The sequence below is a fragment of the Diceros bicornis genome, chromosome X (genome assembly GCF_020826845.1).
Source record: "Diceros bicornis minor isolate mBicDic1 chromosome X, mDicBic1.mat.cur, whole genome shotgun sequence".
NCBI classification, from domain to species: domain Eukaryota; kingdom Metazoa; phylum Chordata; class Mammalia; order Perissodactyla; family Rhinocerotidae; genus Diceros; species Diceros bicornis.
Window position 1 is genome coordinate 46,401,610 of NC_080781.1, and position 25,061 is coordinate 46,426,670.

Below are 25,061 nucleotides of genomic sequence, written 5' to 3' on the forward strand. Positions count from 1 at the left end.
CCATTCATGGAGTAGAAAGCAGCAACTCGCCAACAGGCTCCATCACATGTGGTTGGTGTTAACTGCCATCCGTAATATAAACGGACTCCCTTTTTACTGGATTTCCTACTCGATAAAAGTATGTCCCTGTGCTTTTATGTCCTATTCCAATTACCTTAAACAGTCTTGAAAACCAGGATCACTTGGTTAGGTAAATTACCCTCAAGACAAAAGAGGCTCTGAAATCCTACTTTGACTTAGTTTAGACCTTTAACTATAGTTTACTTTGTCTGCTCTTTACATTTTAAAAAATGTTTCAAATATTTAATCCAGCTTTTAGTTGTTTTCAGCAGAATGATTTATTAAGGTATTGTGCATTTTTATCTTAAAGGAGGAATTTTATACATCAACATTTTTTGTGATCTCCAATATATATTTCTCTTTTTCCTCAAGTCTTGTGTTTTTCATATTCTGAATCTTAACATTAATTTTCTTATTCTTTTTTTTGTAATGGCTATCCTTATATTGTTTATTGACATCTCAACTTTTTTTATTGATATCTTAATAGTTTATAACATTGTGAAATTTTAGTTGTGCATTATTATTTCTCTGTCACCATATAAATGCCTCCCTTCACCCCTTGTGCCCCCGCCCCAACCTCCTTGCCCCCGGTAACCACCAAACAGTTCTCTGTCCGTGTGTTGGTTTATATTCCACATATGAGTGAAATGACATCTAAACTTTTTATATTTCTTTTTCTATCTTCTGCCAAACTGGACAAAATATGACCTTCTGCCTGCCTTTACTTCACTCCTTTCTCACCATTTTCTTTCATTTCTTTTTTTTTTTTTTAGTAACCCTTGACTTTCCCTCTCTTTGATAAATTTGTAAATTTTGTTAGAATATATCTGAGTAATTTTTAAGGCATTACACGTCCTTTTCAATTTTGTGGACATTTTTCCGTTGTCTTCTGATGTTGTACATTGTAGATAACCATGATGTTAAACTGGTTCTTGTTCCTTTGTAGGTAACTTCATTTTCTCTTTACCCTTGGAGTTAATTTCACCAGGATGTATTTAGTTCTGTTTCTTTTCAGTGTTTCCTTATAGCACTTGGTTACGCCCTTTTTAAAATCTGAATAGTTTTTCCTGCTTCAGGAAAATTTTTTTGGTTCCTTTTAACTTATATTTCTTTCCTGGAGCCCTATTGTATAGCTAATAAGCCTACCTTGATCTCATGTAACTTAATCTCTGTATAATCTTTCAAGATGCCTATTGCATTATGGAATTCTTTATTTTTTACAAATGTTTTTAATTTCCAACTATTTCTTTATTCTTAAGAGACCCTTTGTTTTAACAGATTCTTGCTATTTTATGGGCTTTGTAGATCCTAGAATTTGGTTTTAATCATAAATTTTTTAAGAATTATCTTTCATTACTTAACTCTTTTAGGAGTCAGTTGCTTGGTTCCATCTGGAGCAAATTGGTTTTTTTTGTGTGTGTCCTTTTTAAAATTCTAATTCTTGGTCATCTATTAATTTTAAAAGAGGGTTTAAACTGTCCTGTTGCACAGTAGCCTTTTGACATAGCATTATAGTTAGACCTCTGTAAAATAACAGATTTGATGTCTAAGTAACCTCTAGTAGAAATTAATTTTAGTTTATGAATACTCAATTTTAGTAACCCCTTAGTACAAATGAAAGTCTATAAAAGGGTCTGTCATATACCAGTAGGAACCCAAAAAAGGACTTAAATTTTCCGTAAGTTTATAGCCCATCAGAAATCCCAAAGGCCATTGACAACTGTTGGTCCCCAGTAATTGCCATATATCTGCCATTTCAGTGGCATTTGGAATAGGTGAGAGGTGCTCTATTCACCATCTTGAACTGAAAATCCTCTGGTTTTTCTTAGGTCTCAGGCATCAGCATTACTAGTTTGTTTTATAGATGGTTTATGGATATTGTATGTGTGTGTACCCTCTTTTGTCAGGTTTTAAAATCAAAGTTTTAAAAATCTCATAAAATGAGTTGGAAAGCCACGTCTCACTTGCTCCTAGAAGGTTTAATAACACTCGCATATAAAACTGTCGGCTTGGCACCTGTTAACTTGATATTTTTTACTTTTAAAAATTCTTACGGTTATTGGTCTAGTCTGCTATCATTTATTGAGAGTCGATTTTTATGACCTTTTTTACAAAAGTATTGTATTTCACTTGTTAGCATACAGTTTGTAAAATAGTTTTATTCTGAATCCAGTTAAATCTCCTTTTTTTCACTACTAATATATATTACTCTCTTTTCTTCATTAGATTTCCTGTAAGTTTGTAAACTTTTTTGGTCTTTTCAGAGGGCTAGTTATTGTTTTTAATTGTTCGTGCTTTTTGCTTTCAGTTTCACTAAATTCTACTTTTTTCTATTCTTTCTAGCTTCTCTTTTGGTTACTTTTTAATGAATGCATTATGCTGTACTATTTCCTTTTGAGTAGAGTTTTTGCCACGTTCTAGAAGCATTGATAGTCTTTACAGCACATTTTTAAATATTACTTTGTCAAAAATTGGTCAGGTTAATACATTACCAAGGACTCTTAACACTGCTGATGGTATTTTAAAATTGCTGAAAAGGCGTTTTAGAAGACATTGTGTCTATTTTCATCAGTTAAGTTTACATTCACTTTAACCCAGCAAACCAACCCCCCATCTTAAATTTTTTCCTGCTTAAGCAGACAAAAAGGGATGTATTTTTAGGTTTATCTATTATTAACTATAGTTGTCATGCGTATACATTGCCCATAAAAATCTTGAAGGGTAGTCACTAAATTCCTAATAGTTATTAATCTCTGGTAAGCAGTATTAGGAACTTTCATTTCATAGTAAGCACAAACGTTTAAATTGTTGGACATTTTGAGTATATTTTCTTTTTGTTTTTTAAGCCCTTGGAGTTTTGGTTTTAATACCTGGGAAGAATCTCTCAATTTCTCATATTTCTCATCTGTTTTTAGCTACTGAAGTGGTGACTGTGTTTGTATTTCAAGAACCATCACTGCTCTCCTCACTCCAGGACAATGGATTGACAGATGTCATGCTGCATGCACTGCTTATCAAAGATGTGAGTTCTTTCTGCTGCTCTGTAAAGAATACCTCATGCATATACCCCTCCCTGTGAAACATACAGACACATATACTTGAAAAGCAGTCTTATGGCATGAAAATCCTGTCTCTCGTCTTCTGTTTGTAGTATTGAAACTAATTGGGACCTGGTCATCAAGATCCATTTTATCTCTGTGCAATACCCCTGGCCAGAGTTTCCTAAAAGCATCTACACTTGAACTCTTTTAGATGTCTTCAAGCTCACTTTATCTTCTCTCTAGGTTCCTGCTACCCGTGAAGTCCTCGGCTCCCTCCCAAATGTATTCAGTGCACTCTGCTTGAATGCCAGAGGTCTTCAGTCATTTGTACAGTGTCAACCTTTTGAACGTCTCTTCAAAGTTCTTCTGTCTCCAGATTACCTCCCAGCCATGCGGAGGAGGAGGAGTTCTGATCCCCTTGGTAAGTCACCAAGATTTATCTTATAATAAATAGTTGGTTTGCTGTTGTGACAAGATTTTAGATGATTGTCAAGCCACCAATTGGCAAGGAAACCCTTCCTTGACCTCATATCATTTTTCTGGCTAGGTGTGCTGAGCTTAATGGGAATTATCACCATACATTGTATTACAGGTAGAAAAGAATACCTCATCCATAGCTTCTGCTCATAATATTTCCATGCTTCTCAACAGTTCACTGTTAAATGTACTGTCATGGTGCTGGTGAGAAACGGGTATTAGAGAGCAGCAGTAGATTTCCAGGTCCACCATCTAGTCTGCAGCAACAGGAGATGTGGCGTCCCAAGATGTTGATCCTGGTAATCTTCTGTTCTAATGTCCGAGTCCCTAAGATAGTCACAGATGAATAGATTTTCTTCTCAGTGTATTTGAGAACAGATCATTGAGGAATAGCAAGAAGGTAGTGCTCCAGAAAGAATCCAGTTTTCAAAAATGTGCTTTGTGCTTTCAGCCACCACTGTAGCATTCTAGCCACTATCATTCTTTACTGGAGCAGCCAGTAATAGGGTTAATGGTTTATGCCTCTTTTCTTTTCTCTCTCTTCAGTCCACAATACTAGTTCAGACCTTGACAGTAGAGATTTCCAGGGTAAAATGTAGCACATATGGTTACTTTAAAATATGTTTACTAGAGGTAAAGTTTCCTTACTCCTCCCCAGTGATTTGGTTGCAGAGGTTGGTGTGAATTCATTCAAGAAAGCATGGCATTAGAAAATCACAACCAGCTCAATTTCTTCTTTCCTCCTTATATTGGCACAGAAAATAGCTTAAGCTCTATTTTCTTCAGTCTTTCTAACAGTTCATTTTTTGCTTTAAGGGGATACTGCATCCAACCTGGGGAGTGCTGTTGATGAGCTCATGAGACATCAGCCTACCCTCAAAACGGATGCAACGACTGCGATCATCAAGGTGGGAAGGAATAAGGCTATGACTATGGGCATGAGAGAGCTGTGAAGGGGGAGTTTTTAGAAGAAGGCTGGGCCTATTGGAGGTCATTTGGATTCTTAGACTATGCCTGTAAGAGGATTATGTGTGCCTCCTTTTCTCCATGTCTTTGGGTTGATCCTTTGCCCAAAAAAAAGTCACTTAAGTATTGCTTTCTTATATAGAATATTAACAAGTTGCCAAGGCTTAGCTTCTGTTTGTAAAAGCATATTGCCCTTTCTAATATTTGTTCCTTGATTTTTTTTTCCACATTTACTAGCCCTACCAGTTGCCTGTTAGGATTGTTGAAACTAGTATATGAGTTCTGGTGCTTGATGAATTAGGACATGGAGTCAGATCAGCCAGTCAGTCAGTCCCTTAACAGCCATGTGACCCTGCACAAGTTATTTAACTTCACAGAACTTCAGTTCCCTTATTTGTAAAATGGGGTTGATGACTACCTTCCAGGAATGGTGTATGTAAAGTGTTTTGGAACTTCGGTGTATAGCACATAGAAAATGCTCCAAAAACGTTAGTCATCTCCCCATTCCTTAATTACAGTCGTGTGCCGCATAATGACAGTTTGGTCAATGACAAACCACATATTTGACAGTGGTCCTATAAGATTAGTACCATATACCCTAGGTGTGTAGTAGGCTTTACCATCTAGGTTTGTGTAAGTACACTCTATGATCAACAATGATGAAATCATCTAACAGCACATTTCTCAGAATGTATCCCCGTTGTTAAGTGATGAAATAATTTTATTTCCTGTGCCTTTTCAGTTACTTGAAGAAATCTGTAATCTTGGAAGAGACCCTAAATACATCTGTCAGAAGCCATCAATCCAAAAGGCAGATGGCACTGCCACTGCTCCTCCCCCAAGGTCTAATCATGCTGCAGAAGAGGCCTCTAGTGAGGATGAGGAGGAAGAGGAAGTACAGGCCATGCAGAGCTTTAATTCTACCCAGCAGAATGAAACAGAGCCTAATCAGCAGTAAGTGTTCGCAAGACAGGTTCTCTAGCCTTGTGATCTTGAGCATGTCATTTTTCATCTATAAACGTGAGAGAGGGAGTTGGATTAGATCATTATGGAGTTCTTCCAGCCCTAAGAGTCCGTAGTTTTTCTTTCTTTGACCCTTGTATATCATTTGTGCTTTGGTATTTAATTGTATTGGTTGCCCTAGCAAGCTCTTTTTTCTTTAATTTTTTGTTTATTGCAGTAACATTGGTTTATAACATTGTATAAATTTCAGGTGTACATCATTATACTTCTATTTCTGCATGGATTACGTCCTGTTCTCATGTTCACCACCCGAATACTAATTACAACCCATCACCACACACATGTGCCGAATTATCCCTTTCGCCCTCCTCCCTCCCCCCTTCCCCTCTCGTAACCACCAATCCACTCTCTGTCTCTATGTGTTTGTTTGTTGTTGTTATTATCTACTACTTAATGAGTGAGATCATACGGTATTTGACCTTCTCCTTCTGACTTATTTCACTTTGCATAATACCCTCAATGTCCATCCATGTTGTCACCAATGGCTGGATTTCATCGTTTCTTATGGCTGAGTAGTATTCCATTGTGTATATATACCACATCTTCTTTATCCATTCGTCCCTTGATGGGCACTTAGGTTGCTTCCAAGTCTTGGCTATTGTGAATAACGCTGCAATGAACACAGGGGTGCATGTATCTTTATGCATTGGTGTTTTCAAGTTCTTTGGATAAATGCCCAGCAGTGGCGGAATAGCTGGATCATATGGTAGTTCTATCCTTAATTTTTTGAAGACTCTCCATACTGTTTTCCATAGTGGCTTCACCAGTTTGCACTCCCACCAGCAGTGTATGCGAGTTCCCTTCTCTCCACATCCTCTCCAACACTTGCTGTTTCCTGTCTTGTTAATTATAGCCATTCTGCCGGGCGTGAGGTGATATCTCATTGTAGGTTTGATTTGCATTTCCCTACTAATTAGTGATGTTGAACATCTTTTCGTGTGCCTGTTGGCCATCTGTATATCTTCTTTGGAGAAATGTCTGTTCAGGTCTTTTGCCCATTTTTTAATTGGGTTGTTAGTTTTTTTCTGGTTGAGATGCATTAGTTCTTTATATATTTTGGAGATTAAGCCCTTATCAGATGTATGGTTTGCAAATATCTTCTCCCAGTTGTTAGGTTGTCTTTTCATTTTGTTGATGGTTTCCTTTGCTGTGCAGAAGTTTTTAGTTTGATGTAGTCCCATTTGTTTATTTTTTCTGTTGTTTCTCTTGCCCGGTCAGACATGGTGCTTGAAAAGATGTTGCTAAGACTGATGTCGAAGAGCATACTGCCTATGTTTTCTTTAGAAGTTTCATAGTTTCAGGTCTTACATTCAAGTCTTTAATCCATTTTGAGTTAATTTTTGTTTATGCTGTAAGGTAATGGTCTGCTTTCATTTTTTTGCATGTGGCTGTCCAGTTTTCCCAGCACCATTTGTTGAAGAGACTTTGTTTTCTCCATTCTATGCTCTTGGCTCCTTTGTCGAAGATTAGCTGTCCATAGATGTGTGGGTTTATTTCTGGGCTTTCGATTCTATTCCATTGATCTGTGTGTCTGTGTTTGTGCCAGTACCATGCTGTTATGGTTACTATAGCTTTGTAGTATATTTTGAAATCAGGGAGTGTGATACCTCCAGCTTTGTTGTTTTTTCTCAGGATTCCTTTGGCTATTCAGGGTCTTTTGTTGTTCTATATGAATTTTAGGATTCTTTGTTCTATTTCTGTGAAAAATGTTGTTGGAACTTTGATAGGGATTGCATTGAATCTATAGATTGCTTTAGGAAGTATGGACATCTTAACTATGTTAATTCTTCCAATCCAAGAGCACAGAATATCTTTCCATTTCTGTGTCGTCTTCGATTTCTTTCAGCAGTATGTTATAGTTTCCAGTGTACAGATCTTTCACCTCTTTGGTTAAGTTTATTCCTAGGTATTTTATTCTTTTTGTTACACTTGTAAATGGGATTGTATTCTTAATTTCTCTTTCTGCTACTTCGTTGTTAGTGTATAGAAATGCAACTGATTTTTGTATGTTGATTTTGTATCCTGCAACTTTACCATATTCATTTACTACTTCTAAAAGTTTTTTGGTGGATTCTTTAGGGTTTTCTATATATAAAATCATGTCATCTGCAAATAGTGACAGTTTCACTTCTTCCTTTCCACTTTGGATCCCTTTTATTTCTTTTACTTGCCTGATTGCTCTGTCTAGGACTTTCAATACTATGTTAAATAGGAGTGGTGACAGTGGGCATCCTTGTCTGGTTCCTGTTCTTAGAGGGATAGCTTTCAGTTTTTCGCCATTGAGTATAATATTAGCTGTGGGTTTGTCACATATGGCCTTTATTATGTTGCGGTACTTCCCTTCTATGCCCGTTTTATTCAGAGTTTTTATCATAAATGGATGCTGTATCTTGTCAAATGCTTTCTCTGCATGCATCTATTGAGATGATCATGTGATTTTTCTTCTTCATTTTATTATGTGGTGTATTACTTTGATTTGCGAATGTTGCTAGCAAGCTATTTTTTGTAAAAGCTGTTCATGAAATTGAATCAGAATTCAGTATATCAAGTTGATGGGCTTTCTTCAGAGGACTTAGTTTCCCTTTGTTGATTTGGTATTCCACATCATTGACTGCTTGATTGTTTCCATAAGTGAGCACATGTGAAACACATTGTACTTTTGAAGCCTATCTCCTAAGAAGTCCTTATGAGTTAATGGGGATTCGTTATTGGTTGGTCTTTGTGATCATTTGATTATTATCTCTTCATTCCAGATAAATCAGAAGGCTTTGGAATGTACTATCTGATTATAACCAGGCACAGTAGATTTTCCTTCTTATTTCTATTTATTTGAGGTTTGTTCTACATAAAAATTGACTACCTTGATGGTGAGATGAGGGTGGGCTTAAAGACTGCTGGCTGGTAGTGGATAGTCCACTAAGCTCTTTGAGTTTACAGTATTCACATGCAAGGGATGAAATGTAACTGTTGTAGCTGTAACTCTTTATGACCTTCATGCTAGAAGTGGGTGTGATCCCTCTGGACAGTCATGCATTCACTCATTTAGTAAGTGCTCCTTTTGATGTATAGATAAGTAGTTCTGACAAAAGCATCAGCATTGTAGGCATGGATATGAATGAGTTTGAGCTGATCTTGAAGGGTGGCTTGGGACTTCAAGAGAAGATTTTGGTAGAGTAGACAGTAGGAGCAAAGGCCTAGACTCCGAAACTGGTGTGCTCTGCTCTCTTGAAATTCTAGAAAGTAATGAGCCTGTTGGTATGAGTGTTTTTGGAGGAGAGGCATTAACTACTAAGTTTTTTTGAGCAGATATCTTACCCTCGTCTGAGAAGGCAATCCTACCTTCATTCTAGCAGCGTCTTCTGTTTTGATTAAAATGTTTTCTTTCTGGAAGAGGAGGGACACCCTGAAAGAAAGCAAGACTCTATTGCAAAGGAGTCAGAATGTTAGTGCTTCCTTGCCACACCCTCAATTGTCTGCCATGCTGGTGGGATAGGATTCCTTTCCTGGCTATAAACAAGGGAAGGATTTCATAAACATGAGTGGTGGTTATAGTGGTGGTTCTGAGTCAAGCTGTGTACATTCATCTGCATATAACTTCTTCTCTACCTGGACATTTTACAGACACCTTAGATCTAACATGTCCAGATTTCCAGCTGTCTTGGTAAATTGACATTTTCTTAAGTCCTCATATCTCTTCACTCCCCATGCTTTTCTTGGAATATTGTGTGTCAGTGTGTTCTATCCATATTTATGCCCTATCCCCAAATTATCTTATCTCCTTCTTTTCCTTCTACCAAATTTCTGCAAGACCAGCTCAAATGTCTCATTTTTAAAGGAGCCTTTCCTTTTACCTCCAAATGGGAAGTTGATCTTTTCTGTTCTCCCAACAGTTTTGTTAAAATTATTCATATATTCTACTGGTTTACCCCACTAAGCTGTATGCTCCTCCAGGGCAGGAAGAGTGTCTTATTTAACAGTGTACCCCAGTCACTTTGTATGTAGTAGATTATCAGTCAATAAGTGTTTATTTAGTGGGTTAGTGTTAGTCATATATAGCTTCTAAGCTGCAGAGGACTCTTAGCAGTTGTTGTTTGGAATGAATCAAGAGCATTAGATTAAGGATTCCCTGAGTCTTAAATGCCAAGAGAGCTGGGCCTGATGAAACGTGAATGAGAATGAAGAGAGAGTAAAAATCTAGACCCAAAGCATTAATATGCTGCTACTGTAGTGTTAGTCATATATAGCTTCTAAGCTGCAGAGGACTCTTAGCAGTTGTTGTTCCATGGTATCAATATTTTTCTATACTCTGCGTGCTCTGGGTGTTCATCACTACTTCATTCATACAATATATCTAAGAGTCTCACAAATGTTGACACACACACACACACATTTTCCACTTCTGCTGTTTTCAGAGGCCTCGATTGGGCCATTACATGGGTTATTAGGGCTGGAAGGAAAAACAAGAGACTGTGTAAACTCGGCCTCCATTTTGAAAGCCACAATATATTAAAGGGAAAGTTCTTTTATCTCCTTATTCCCAGGCAGTTGTTATGGTAGGAGTTGCTATGTACTTTCTGCCAATGTGGGAAGAGGCTTAGAAAAATTTGCAGTGTGTGCCACCCCTCTCCCCAAAAGTTTTGTTCGTACCTCCCACCCAAACACAAAGTTCTTCAGTGGGACTCCCAAAGAGATTCCTGTCTCCCATGCCCTCATCTGTTTTCTGGTGCCATAAATACACACATGAATAAATTTTTTTCCAGTATTTTTTATTGAGGAATATTTTCTATACAGTAAATTGCACAGATTTTGTTTCCTATTTCCCCACCCTAAAATGAGGCAGCTACTTACCTTATTTCTGTTATCATAGAATGTTTGCCTATTCTAGAACATCATATAAATAGAATAAATGAAGTCTTATATGTATATCATATCTGATGTATGTACTTTCTTGTATCTGGCTTCTGTTACTCAATGTGTTTTTGAGATTCATCCATGTTGTTGCATCTATCAGTAGGTTGTTCCTTTTCACTGCTGAGTAGTATTCCATTGTGTGGATATACTACAGTCTTTATCCATTCTCCTATTGATGGACTTTTGAGTTTCCAGGCTGAGACAGCCTTCTTTTCCCTTATATTTTTTCCAAAATCAGCAGCTAGTATTTGAAAATGGTGTTTGTATTTGATCTTGAGACACATGGTTTATGCTAGAGATCTGGAATAAGAAAACTTAGTCACTATAGTCTACCCCTAGTATATGGAGTTCTGTTCTATATTTAGAGGCGTTCACCACAAGTCATTTAAAATACTTATCTTTTGGCCTCTTTCTTCTGCCTTCTAAATTGTTTATTCTGAGCAAAACTGATATTGCTGGGGATAAATATACTTGCCAGGAAGTACCCGGGGGTTTTGTTTTTGTTTTTATAATTTTTATTTATTTATTTATTTTTTCTCCCAAAGCCACAGTAGATAGTTGTATGTCATAGCTGCACATCCTTCTAGTTGTTGTATGTGGGATGCGGCCTCAGCATGGCTGGAGAAGCGGTGCACCAGTGCACGTCCGGGATCCGAACTCGGGCCACCAGCAGTGGAGCGCACGCACTTAACCACTAAGCCACGGGGCCGGCCCTACCCAGGGTTTTTAGTTGGGGAACCATGGTTTATTTTCTGGTTGATTCCATTTACTTTGCCTAACTTAACTGCCTACCCTGAACAACTTGAAAGAAATGAGTTATATTTGTGGTCTTTGGAACTTGAATGGCAACTGTCTGGGCTTTAAAGGCAGCAAATGCAGAGAAGCAGTTTTCCCCTGAATCGTGGCCCCGTGGGAGGGGTCCTTTGCCCAAGGCAGCTGTCTCTCTTCAAGAGCTGGAAGAAAGACCTGATTCCCCCCACCTATCCACTCTCTCCCCAAAAAACCTATGAGATCTGTTGTCTTATACACTGTACTATGATACTCAATTGGAATCCTTCTCCTTTACTTCTGCTTAAGGGCTCCAGCACCATAAATGCACATGTAAAATTGATCAGAGTAAAATTGAGTTTGGGAAAGTGTGTATGTTTTGAAGAAGGGGGAGAGGCAGGAAGTTTTTAATTTGACGGTTAAGGTGAATTGTTTCATTTATGGGAATGCAGTCTTTTATTTTTTCAGAGATGCTATGGCTCAAAGTTTTATATGAGGTTAAGATTAGAATGGTTTTTCTTAAAACCAGTTGGTAGGGGGATTTCTACTGTAGAGAGTTGATCATTTTTACTGTTACTATATGACATCCTGAGCCTGGAAGCCAAAAGATGAGGCAGGGAGAAAAGTAGTTACTGAACAGTTTTCTTCCTGGAGTTGGATTAAGAACCACTGTTGGTTTGTTTTCTCTCTTGTTCTCCTCCACAACTTCCATCTAGCAAATGAAGGAAGTACCTGGGTTCCATTTCGTGGTATGACTTTGGCTCTTTGCCGTTATACTTGGCTTCTGCAAAGGGGCAGATGTCTCATTGGGCTAGAGCCACACCTGCGCTCTTTAGCTGTAGGGATAGATCTCTGAGTTCTTTCCAAGGAGGTGCAACCAAGCAGGGATGGATAATTGGTGTAAGTAGCAAGGAATGCTGCAATGGTTCTGAGGAGGAACTTTACAGTCAAAGAAAGGTTTGCGATATTCCCGTGGAATCATTTCATTCTTGGCTTATAGGTCCTCCCTCTGTACAAAGTCCTTCCCCAGATTCTTCATTGAGCATGTTCACAACATCCTACTCAAACCCTAGCTTTGGATATTTCGTCACTGAAGCCATTCTTGATGTCTCTCTACTCTCTTTGCCTAGTCTGCATTTGCTGCCAAATGTCCTCCTGCCTGGTCAATTTTTATTCATGTTTTATCTTGCTCAGAGATGAGAACTGCTAGCTTCTTGCCGTTTTCTCTCTCTCCCTACCTCTGCATTCTTCCATCTCTGCCCTTTCTCCTCAAATCTGCTCCAAAGGCCTATATCCAAAATGCTCCTTATTTGACTCAAGTTTTGTCCTTTCCTAGGGTTTATCTTTGAGGTAGATTTTGTGTCATTTCAGTATACTTTTGGTTTTTTCCCTCTATTTCTTGCAAAAGCCAAGATATAGCCATTGGGCTAAGGGCTGCATTTTCTGCAGCTGTGGCATCATTGCAGCCTTCTCATCTGCAGTGCATCATTGAAGCATCTGAAGCAAGAGACCTGATCACAATTTTTGGATAGTTCAGGAACTGTTGTGACACAGCACAGATTGTTAGGGAAGGAGGCCTTGGGGGTTGGCTTCATCTTTGACTGTTGTGAATGGTTTGTCAATCTAAGCATGGAATTTTGAAGAAAATTAACTTCTTTCCTGCTCTCTCTAACTTTAAACCTAATGCAAGAACATGGTAAGATGTTAATGTATTTGTTTCTTTGTCCTGGCACCTTTCTTCAAGCAAATGTTTAAATAGTCTCTTAATTGAACTTGCTTATCTTTAATATTTTCATACTGATGAATTCCTCCTACAGTAGTTTGCCTGAGATAGGATAATTTCTTTTGAGATATGTACAGATGCTTAATTTGTGAAGACTTGGTTTTTCCTTTTGTGCTGTCAAGCTAGTCAGGCTCGGAAAGCTACCTTCAGAATTGCTTTCAACTTTTTTTTTCCTGTGCTTATATACTAAAGGTTGTAAGTCTAACTTAGAAAAAGGCCTAGCATTTCATGCTGTTTCCCTGTCCTCGCTTCGTTCTCTTGCACCAGTATTGTGAATTTCTGTATAACTCACTCTTTTCTCCCTTAACAGGGTTGTTGGTACAGAGGAACGTATTCCTATTCCCCTCATGGATTACATCCTTAATGTGGTAAGAGTCACAGTAGGGCAAACTGAGTAAAGGTGTGTGCTTTTCTGGAAAATGTGTGGGGTTACCAAATAGTCCAGTGATTTCCATGTTTATTTTCAGTGGGGCCCTTAAAGTGTGGAGCAGTGGGGAAAGATGTGCAAACCTTTTTCTGTGAGACTGGTTTGCCAAAAATTAGCCAACACTCTCCCTTTTTTGGATATTCTCAATTTTCTGTTCATTGTTACCATTCCCCATTGGACTCCAAGCAGGAGGAGAGTGGGCTTTGATTGGCCAATCCAGTATTGTGTTCTTTGAATGTATCCAACATATATTTTTTTCCCGTAACTTGACATTTTTTCCCATTAACTTCTCTTTTATTTAAAAAAATAATAATAATATGGCCTTTTCTTTTAATTTCCTGTGTGTCTCACAGGAAAAAGTGAAGAGTTTGAATTTTCCCAGAATTATTTACCTGTAAGGGGAAGCCCACTTAGCATTTGTTCTAGCCCATTAAGCACTTCCAAGACTTCCAGAGATGGTTTCTCTTGTGCGTATGGGTTTGTTGCCCACATTTTAGTTTCTTACCCTTACAAAATGCTTTGTTTGGTCCAATCACTCTTCCAGAGTTCTAGGTTTCATTTGCATTATGAGCACATTTGAGGGAAAGTATCCATGATGTTTGCTTCCAGGGGAGAGGCAACACATTATCATGCAAGGAGCACTCAATGAGCAAATTACGAGATTAGACCTGATTCTGCCACTAACTCATGGTGTGGCCCTGAGCAAGTCATTTAACCTCTGTTCTCTCAAATTATATGACTTTAGGTGTGGCTGAAAGGGTAGATTGGGAAGAAATTGTAGTTATTCCTTATTTTATGGATGTTTAGAGTCCGTGTCATCCATCTATCCCTGTTTACCTGAGGTTTTGGTGTTCTAGAAAACAATGATTTCATGACTACAAGGCTTACCCCTGTTCTTACTCCAAGCTGGCCTTTTAGTTCCAGGTGTCAGGCTCTAACTATTTTTTAAAATTTTCATTATCTAGATGAAATTTGTGGAATCTATTCTGAGCAACAATACAACAGATGACCACTGCCAGGAATTTGTGAATCAGAAAGGACTCTTGCCTTTGGTTACCATTTTGGGTCTTCCCAATCTGCCCATTGACTTTCCCACATCTGCGGCCTGTCAGGCTGTTGCAGGTGTCTGCAAATCCATATTGGTAAGAAGCATCTGACCAAGTATTTTCATTTCTTTTTAGAAATCAGTTTTGTAGTACTTCTGTATACATGTTTCTACTGTGGTCTCCCCTTACCTTCAACTAAAAAATAATGAAGAAATGTGTGGTTATACACTACAAGTGAATTTTGTGACTAATAAATAGTGTGCCACGTTATTTCTCATTGAAAAGTTGAAGTGTTTCTTCTTTGTTTCTGGGTTTGATATATACTTGTAACGTTTGAGTTTATTCAGAAGTATATCTCCAGGAAAGCTTTGGAGCTGAGTTTTATTAGTGTGTCATCCTTTGTCGTGGATGCTTTTTAACGCAGTCTGGTATTGTTTAGCCATGTATTTTTTTTCCCTTTTCAAGGTTGATAGTCATGTATTTTAAGCATAATTGACATGTAGTTTATTGCTCAAATTTTGCCAAAATATGAAGTTCCTTTATTTTATTTTATTTATTTTTGTGTGTGTGTGTGTGTGAGGAAGATTAGCCCTGAGCTAACGTCTGATGCCAATCCTCCTCTTTTTTTGTTGAGGAAGATTGGTTCTGGGCTAACATCTGTGCCCATCTTCCTCTACTTCATATGGGACGCTGCCACAGCATGGCTTGACAAGCAGTGCATCGGTGCACGCCCAGGATCCAAACCTGCAAACCCCGGGCTACTGCAGCAGAGCACGTGCACTTAACTGCTACGCCACCGGGCCAGCCCCCCTTTATTTATTTTAAATAGTGGTAAAGTGCACATAACATGATATTTACCACTTTAACCATTTTTAAGTGTACACTTCAGTAATGTTAAGTACATTCGCATTGTTGTGCAACCCATCTCCAAAAACTCTTTCTCATCTTGCAAGCTGAGATTCTATACCCATTAAACAACAACTCCCCATTCCCCTCTCCTCCCAGCCCCTAGTGACCACCATTCTACTTTATGTCTCTATGAATTTGACTGTTTTAAGTACCTCACGTAAGTGCAGCTCATAAGGTATTTGTCTTTTCTGTGGCTGGCTTATTTTGCTTAGCATAATGTCCTCAAGATTCATCCATGTTGTAGCATATGTCAGAAATTCCTTCCTTTTTTAAGGCTGAATAATACTCCATTGTATGTATAAACTGCGTTTTATTTATCCATTGATTCATTGATGGACGTTTGGGTTGCTTCCACCTCTTGGATATTATGAATAGTGCTGCAGTGAGCGTGGGTGTGCACATATTTCTTCAAGACTGCTTTGTGTGTGTGTGTGGTGAGAACACTTAAGATCTACTCTCTTAGCGATTTCAGGTATGTAATACAGTATTATTAACTATAGTCACCCTGCTATACATTAGATCCCCAGAACTGATTCATCTTATAACTGAAAGTTTGTACCCTTTGACCAGTATCTCCACAGTTTCCCCCCAGCCCTTGGCAACCGTCATTCTACTCTTTGGTTCTATGAGTTTGACTTCTTTAGGTTCCACGTATAAGTGAGATCATACACAAGATCCTGCTTTCAGTTATTTTGGTTATATACCCAGAAGTAGGATTGCTGGATCATATGGTAATTCTATTTTTAATTTTTTGAGGAACTGCCATACTGTTTTCCACAGCAGCTCCACCATTTCACATTCCGACCAGCACTACACAAGGGCTCCAATTTCTCCAAATCATCACCAACACTTGTTAGTTTCTGGTTTTTTGATAGTAGCCAGCCTAATGGGTACAAAGTGAGATCTTGTGGTTTTGATTTGCATCTCCCTAATGATTAGTGATGTTGAGCATATTTTCATGTGCTTATAGGCTGTTTGTATATCTTCTTTGGAGAAATGTCTTTTCATGTCCTCTGCCCATTTTTTAATGAGGTCGCTTGTTTTTTGTTGTTGAGTTGTAGGAGTTCTGTATGTATTCTGGATGTTAATTTCTTATCAGATAAATAATTTGCAGATATTTTCTCCCATTCTGTGGGTTGCCTTTTCACTCTGTTGATAGTGTCCTTTGATATACAAAAGATTTTAATTTTTATGAGGTCCAGTTTATCTTTTTTATTGTTGTTGTCTGTGCTTTTGGTGTCATATCTAAGAAATCATTGCCAAATCCAATGTCATGCAGCTTTTACCTTATGGCTTCTTCTAGGTGTTTTATAGTTTTACCTCTTAAATTTAGGTCTTTGATCTCTTTTGAGTTAATTTTTTTATATGGTGTGGGTAAGGTTCAACTTCATTCTATTGCTTGTGGATATCCAGTTTTCCCACCACAATTATTGAAAAGACTGTCCTTTCCCTCTTGCACCCCTGTCTTGGCACCCTTGTCAAAAATCATTTGACCATGTATGTGAGGGTTTATTTGTGGGCTCTCTGTTCTATTCCATTGGCCTGGGTGTCTGTCTTTACGCCAGTACCACACTTTTGATTACTGTAGTGTTGTGCTAACTTTGAAAATCAGGAAGTGTGAGACCTCCAACTTTGTTCTTTTTCAAAATGGTTATATCTATTCAGGTTCCCTTGAGATTCTTCTATATGAATTTTAGGAGAGAGTTCTACTTCTGCAAAAAAAAAACGCCATTGGATTTTTTTCTTAGGCATTGCATTACATCTATGAAGCTCCTTTATTAGCTGGGTTGTACAGTGATAAGTAATTTCTGCTAAAGATCAGAAATTCAGTTGCTTACGGACTTGGAAAGATCCATAATTGTGACATATCTACATTTAATGTTTCATTTTGCTTTACTCTGAATATTTAATTAAGTGCTGTTCACGAGAGAGAGGGAAAAGGGCTGCTCCATCTTTATCCTACTTCTAAGATACTGTGTGAGGGTGGATAGATTTATTTAAAGTGATAGGAAAAGCATGTAAGTTCTGTCTTTGAGTGGCAAGTATAGTGTTTTACTGTCAGATTTTTCTGCAGAGTCAAAAAGAAATTACAAGAGCCATATAATCCTTGAATTGTCTCATAAAAATTAGAAATCATCTAGCTGATGCCTATTCTAGAATGTCTCTCATTGTGAGAAGAAAAGAACATTTGTAATAGTGGTCTACTTCCATGCTTTGGAACCTTGCCTATGTTTAACATTGCTCCCTGCTGAGCAAAATTTGGAATTAATCTTATGGCATGGAGTCCTTGCTATAGTGGTATTCCAGTTTGGCCATCACAAGCTTTTAAAAGTTTGGCTGACCACGTTTGAAAGCCTCTCATTTGAGAGAAGTAATGTGTCACTCTAGAAGGAGGCATTGAGGTATGTCATACCTGCGTTCATATATTGGCTCTACCATTTACCAGGTGAGAGACCATGGCCAGGTCTGCAATTTGTGAGACCTGTCTTCCACTTCTTCCGTTGTGACTGTTAAAGATATGATGCATGTGAACTTCATTATACATTAATGCTTTGATTATTTCTCTTATTTCAGACACTGTCACATGAACCCAAAGTCCTTCAGGAGGGTCTCCTTCAGTTGGACTCCATCCTCTCCTCCTTGGAGCCCTTACACCGCCCAATTGAATCCCCTGGGGGCTCAGTGTTGTTGCGAGAACTGGCTTGTGCCGGCAATGTTGCTGATGCCACCCTCTCAGCTCAGGCCACACCTCTACTGCATGCACTTACTGCTGCGCATGCCTACATCATGATGTTTGTTCATACTTGCAGAGTTGGGCAGGTAAGAATTATCTTTGGGGTGAACATGTTGGTTTGAAGCCAGTGAAATACATAGGGCATATATACCTAGCATCTTATTGTGCTTAAAAGCAGTTCTACCTGGGCTTGCTGCTGAAAGAACAGTTTTAGGGTGAGATTTTTTTTTTTGACGAGTGACTTAGGTTTATTCTTCAAGTTGCTGTCTAGTTTCAGTTTCCCTTAGTATTTTTTTGTTGTTGTTAGAAGTTGGATGACCATATAATTTGTTTGGTGAACTGGACCTTCTTGAGAGTGAAAGAGGTTGGTTATAAATAACAGGCATTAATAGATCTGTAGCCTCCATACAGGCCAACTGGGATGTATAGTCACCCTTTTTAGTGGACAATCCTCAATTGGGTGCTCATCTGGCCTTATTCCTAATCTTTCTACAAATGCATGTAAGCCTGATAATGGGATGACAAGAAGGAAATTTGACCACAGAACATTTAAGTCAATGGTAATTAGCAGAGATTACTAAAGATTTCCTAAATGTCAAACTCTATCCCTACAATCCGTGTGAGGTTTCTCTTGTGGGTCCAGAAAGGCAAGTTTTTTGTGTGCTCCCAATTTTACTACCTTTAGTTCTCAAGTAATCAATTCTAGAGATTAGTGGTATAACATTTTAGCAGCCCTGTTTTATGTTGTTGAGCAGGAGTGTATTCTTTTGATCAAATCAAATGAAAAGCACAGTTATGAACTATTTAGAAAATAAATTACATAAAGTTCAGGGATTTATTTTTATGACTTTTTATTTATTAAATGAAATAAAATTTATATTAAATGTTCAATTCAAGGAATTAAATAAATCTTAAATATTTCTTGAAGTACAGAAATGAGGGAAATAACAAGCCCCCAACCACTTAAAAACATTAGAAAGCTGTCACTGAATCTATAAAGCTGTTTGTTTGATTTAGAAAAATAGTTGCCTGTGACTCTCTCACTTTACAAAAAGCAATGAGAAGAGGAATTTAGAGGCGAATTGTAAATATTGTAAGAATACCTTGTGGAACTGTGATCCTAAATGTAGAAATTTTGATGAAGTAGACAATTCTCTGAGAATAACAAGGAAGGAAAAATAAAATCCCTTATCCTTCTTAAGCATAGTTGAAAGTTGATTTTGAGTATAATTATTCAGCGGGCATCCTAAAGATCAACTTCTTTTCACTTTGGTTGCAGAGTGAAATTCGTTCCATCTCTGTAAACCAGTGGGGCTCTCAGTTGGGTCTGAGTGTTTTGAGCAAGCTGAGCCAATTATACTGTTCCCTGGTGTGGGAAAGCACTGTTCTCCTCTCCTTGTGTACCCCAAACAGGTAAGGGAATGGTCATCTCTTTTATTATCGCTGTTGTCTTTCCTAACAGAAACTAAGCTCAGTGACCCTGGAGGATCGCTTTGGTCAAGGATAGAAGGGTATATTAAAGAGTTCAGAGGCTTTCTTGTCTGTCAGTTCATTCAAGCTGCTATAACAAAATACCACAGACTGGGTGCTTATAAACAGCAGAAATTTATTGCTCACAGTTCTGGAGGCTGGAAGTCTGAGATCAAGGTGCCAGCATGGTTGGTTGAGGGCCCTCTACTGGGTCGTAGACTTCTCATTGTATCCTCACATGGCTTAAGGGACTAGGAATCTCTCTGGAGACTCCTTTATAAGGTACTAGTCCTGTCCCATTCATGAGGGGCTCCACCCTTATGATTTAGGCACCTCCCAAAGACTTTACCTACTAACACCATCACATTGGGCATTAGGATTTCAACATACGAGTTTTGAGGGGACAAAACATTCAGTCCTTAGCATCGTCCTTCCCACTTACCAGCCTAGAGACTTTCTTACAGAGGTGACATCTTGTGCATCTTTGATCTGATATCCCAATTATGTTGTGTTAGCATGGTAAGTATTTAAATTTTGATCCTGTTCTTAGCCACATCTAGAGTTGCGTTGGAAACCTTGTTGAATGCTACCTCAGGAATTCGATCATTGAAGATGTTTTAGGTTTAACCTGCTATAAGAGGGATAGTGTCAGCCAAGCAGATTAGAGAACAAGCACAACATAGAAGACGAGCTGTCAGATTTTTTTGCTCACTGTTTTCTCTTGTTGCAGCCTACCACCTGGGTGTGAATTTGGCCAGGCGGACATGCAGAAACTGGTTCCAAAGGATGAGAAGGCAGGTACGACCCAGGGCGGAAAAAGATCAGGTAACTCCAGGAAACTAAAATCTTAGTCATTAAATCTCTTGTGTTCTATCTCTGTGTCTTTATAAGTCTGTAGTGAAATTTTAGTTAGCTCTATCGTCTATAGTCCTCAGTTTTTTTCCTTTCATTGATTTTTAACTATTTAAAATTAAACTTTTAGTCATTTTTGTCTATAAAAATATATACACACAAATTTGCAACATGGTTGGACCTGGAGGGTATTACGTTAAGTGAAATAAGCCAGAAAGAGAAAGACAAACACCGCATGATTTCACTCATATGTGGAAGGTAAACCAACACACGGACAGATAGAACTATTTGGTGATTATCAGGGGCGAGGGGGTGGGCACAAGGGGTGGAGGGGTGCGTTTATATGGTGACTGACAAACAATAATGTACAACAAAAATTTCACAGTCAAAAAAATAACTAGAACCTAGTATGGTCCCTGGCACATAGGAAGGCAAAAAAAAAATAATATATGTATATACACATATATATATCTATATATATATGTATATGTATGTATACACACAATGGTAAAAATTAGAAGATGTAGTAGAAAGAAGAATCACCCATATTTGTACCACAAAAAAACTATTTTGAAAGTGTTTGCCTAATAATCTTTTTCCCTGAGGGTATATTTTATTAACATAGTTGTGATTATCTTAGATATACAGTATTTCATAGATCTCTTTTCACTTAACATGAAATGCCATGTAAAAGTACTATGAATTAACCATTTTCTGTTAACTTTCTAATGTACTATTTTGAAAAATGAACATCTTTGTATGTAGTTTGATGCAAATGTAAGATTGATTCCTAGAAATTACTGTATCAGAGGGTATGGTGGGACTTTCATTTTTTTTATGCCTGTTTTTCAGAAGCTTAATTTCATAGGTTAAAAATGGTTTATGGGGCCGGCCCCGTGGCTTAGCGGTTAAGTGCGCGCGTTCCGCTGCTGGCGGCCCGGGTTAGGATCCCGGGCGCGCACCGACGCACCGCTTCTCCGGCCATGCTGAGGCCACATCCCACATACAGCAACTGGGATGTGCAGCTATGACATACAACTATCTGCCGGGGCTTTGGGGGAAAAAATAAATAAATAAAAAATTTAAAAAAAATGGTTTATGATTGTTTTAAGTGGCTATGGAACACTTTAGAACCACACTGTCCAATATGGTAGCCTCTAGCCATGTGTGACTATTGAACGCTTGTAATGTGGCTGGTACAACTAAAAAACGGAATTTGTTTTTTGTCTTCCTTTGCTTTTTCCTTCCCTCCCTCCTTCCCTTTTTTGCTTTCTTTCTGTCTCTCTCTATTTCTCTCTCTCTGCCTCTTTTTATTTATTTCTTTCCTCTTGTTAAGGGGTGGGTGTTATGCGTTGAATTGTGTCATCCCAAAAAATTAGATGTTGAAGCACTAACTTCCCAGCACCTTAGAATGTGACCTTATTTGAAAATAGGGTTGTTGCAGATGTAGTTAAGATGAGGTTGTAGGTTGGATGGAGAAAACTGAATTTTTAATTTTTATTGATTTAAATTTAACAACTATTACTGTGTTCAGTTGTTAGAAGACTTTTAAGTATGTCTGGAACAACTTGGGTGTGTGAGTCTATTTTTTCAACTAAATTGTATGAAATATATAGATCAATTATTTTAATGAAAATTTAATGTCTGAGTTGAGATGTACTATAAGTATAAAATAGATATCTGGGTTTTTTAAATATTTAGTATACAAATGTTAAAATCTCAATAATTTTTATATTTGATTACATGTTGAAATAACAATTATATTCCGTTAAACAGTATATTATCAAAAATTATACTTACTTCTTTTTACTTTTTAATGTGCCTGCTAGGAAATTTTAAATTATATATGCGGCTCACATTATATTTCTATTGGACAGTGCTATTTTAGAAAATAGCTATGTTATATCTCAATAACAATTTCAAATTGCAATGCGCAGAAATTATACGCAATTTTCTGACCCTAAGGCAACAAACCTAAAATTAATAGAAGCAACTTTTCTAGAAAGTTTTTTTTTCTCCTTTATTCTACATCAGGGAGGAAATAAATTTGATAAACTGTTAAGAAAACAATGAAGACAGTTCTATGTATAAAAACCTATTAGATATGCTTAAAAATTATACTGAGATTACTTAAAGATAGGGAAAATGTTAAGGAACTAATGAAACAAAGCAGACATAACTTACGAAACAACAAATAAGGACTTAAATGACAGCTAGTTATTAGGGGAAAGGGGACAGAATTAATAAAATATACACAGACCTCTGGCAAGGTTAATTTTGGAGACAATGGACCAAATCAAAAATCAGAATCTCAAATTTAGTCAAAATATACCAAATTTAACTCAAGGAAAGAATGAAATAATTTACTAAGAACCGAGAACAAAATTAGACTCTGTCAAAGAATTGCCTCTCCTAACAATCTGGGTATTTTTTTCCCCAGCAATTTTCTTTCACACATTTAACAAGGATGACTCCATTTCCACATAGTTTTTCCAGAAAATTACAAAGTAAACTTGGTGTTGTGTTTTATAAAGTTTGCCTAAAGCTGATTCTTAGATCTAAGAGCACAGCTCCCCCACAAAAAAAGACACATTTCACATTCATATACAAAAACCTTACATGTTAGGAAATATATTTCTTCAGTGGTGATCTATGATGTCCAATTTTAGTTTATTAATGAGCTATAAAATTCTACCAGGGCGTGTGCCTTGACAGCATGGGGACACCATGCACATTGTGGTCTATATGAATGGTACCGCCTGGGTCATGCAGTGCCTACAGTCTTCCAGGGTAGCTCTGGCTTAAGATTGTTCATATGCTCTCGTTGGAAGATGTCAGTATTAGCTACTTAGAAAGGTTTCAAGGAGAGGAGTATATCAGTACCGTTTTGAGGGGGTTTTTTTGTTTGTTTTTTCTTTTCAGATTTAGTAAGTCATGGAAATTTAAAGAGTAACAAACACTATAGATAGCTCTTTCTTGGAACTCTTCAGAACAAGGAACCAGGTAAGTGCTAGCTCAACATGGTCTTATTGTTCCCCTCTTATGTCTACAGATGGGGAACAGGATGGAACAGCTGGAAGTATGGATGCTTCTACCCAGGGCTTGTTGGAAGGCATTGGGCTTGATGGTGACACTTTGGCTCCCATGGAGACAGATGAACCTACTACTTCAGACTCTAAGGGCAAATCTAAAATCACACCTGCCATGGCCGCCAGAATCAAGCAAATCAAGCCTTTATTGTCAGGTGAGTGATTCTCTTCTTTCTTCTCCTTTTTCTGGCTTTCAGTGCCTTAACCAGTCCTCAGAAAAATTGAGTTGGTAAGGCTGTGTTGTTTCTTTTAAGGAAGTTTTAAACTTTGGTGGCTCGTTTTCAGGTGTACTTTACTGAATGTTTGCCATGCGACAGGCTCTGTACTAACTGCCAGGGATATAGAGATAAGACAATTGCTTCCTGAAAGCCATGACTACCCCTCCCTGTCTTTAATTCCTTCCCTCCTACTCACTCTTCAACTACTGCAAATGGCTTCTGCTCCTACCATTCCACTGAAATGTCTCACCAAGGTACCTATAACCTCCTTATTGCTAAGTTCATTGGATACTTTTCAGTCCCTTTCTCATTTGTCTGCAACATGATAGTTGACCCACCACCTCCTTGAAATACTCTTTTCTTGGCTTTTGTGGTGGTAAGCTCCCTTGCTTTCCTGTTACCTGTCTAGCTACACCACCCAGTCTCCTCTTCCTTTCTCTATTCCTTAAACATAGCTGGCAAGTGACATGGTTGATTTATGTTTTAATAAAGTCACTTTGGCAGTTCTATGGAGACTACATTAACATGATATAAAATCACATTAAAGATGTGCACTGATCTGTCTTTGTCATCTTTTGCCCCTTAATGTAATATCAATGTTTGGGGAAACTATTTCTGTATGTTCCTCAGTATTTGCTGCTTTCTGACACCTTAATGTAGAAGAAAGTGAAGGTGTAACTCCTAGGAATCTGGAGTTCTGCCTAAAAGCAAGCAGAAAATGGCCTTTGGTGTTTCCATGTATCTTAGACCCCCTTGAATTTTACATTCTGTTCTAATTTGTTTAATTCTACTCCTTTTGTTTTAATTTGAAAGTCTGCTACCACTAGCCCCAAATTGAAGGAAAATTAACCATCCAAGAAGATGCTTATGTTTACCTCTTCTCTCTTTGTTAGACCTCTTGGACTACTATGACCTTGGACCATTCTGAGGTTTCTGTGTGGGCCCAGCCTGTGCTTTTGATGTATATTTCTCTGTGGTTACTGGCTTTTTATTTTCTTCTCTTATCCTTGCTGTGACTACCTTTTAGCCACTTGGTTGTCTGTTCACCTGAGAGAGATGGTGAAAAAGTGCAGACGTAATGTTTGGATGCATTAGGTTTTCAGAGTCTGGGCATACCCAATCTCCAGCCAGGCAGTGCAAGTATCTGTAGCCTATTCCCTAATTAAGATTAGGAAATCCTAATTTGGATGGATTAGGAAGAAGCAAAGCCTGTTCCTTTCTTCTTATGCTGTATACCTCAGAGCTTACTAAGTTTAGATTATGATATGTGATACCAGCTCAAATAGA

At 37.9% G+C, this 25,061-nt stretch overlaps 1 protein-coding gene across 12 annotated transcripts in view; it reads left to right on the forward strand.

Moving 5' to 3' along the window:
• HUWE1 (HECT, UBA and WWE domain containing E3 ubiquitin protein ligase 1) overlaps positions 1-25,061 on the forward strand; it is a 161,602-nt gene that overhangs the window by 76,596 nt on the left and 59,945 nt on the right. For 11 of the 12 annotated variants that reach the window (XM_058535926.1, XM_058535934.1, XM_058535935.1 and 8 more), the window contains 10 exons: positions 2,976-3,082; positions 3,345-3,522; positions 4,395-4,486; positions 5,287-5,498; positions 13,340-13,397; positions 14,422-14,598; positions 17,986-18,231; positions 19,425-19,558; positions 20,346-20,440; positions 23,520-23,711. In XM_058535926.1, coding sequence (XP_058391909.1) covers positions 2,976-3,082; positions 3,345-3,522; positions 4,395-4,486; positions 5,287-5,498; positions 13,340-13,397; positions 14,422-14,598; positions 17,986-18,231; positions 19,425-19,558; positions 20,346-20,440; positions 23,520-23,711 — 1,491 coding nt within the window. The remainder of the gene's footprint in view (positions 1-2,975; positions 3,083-3,344; positions 3,523-4,394; positions 4,487-5,286; positions 5,499-13,339; positions 13,398-14,421; positions 14,599-17,985; positions 18,232-19,424; positions 19,559-20,345; positions 20,441-23,519; positions 23,712-25,061) is intronic. The other variant, XM_058535933.1, reaches the window with a different exon arrangement.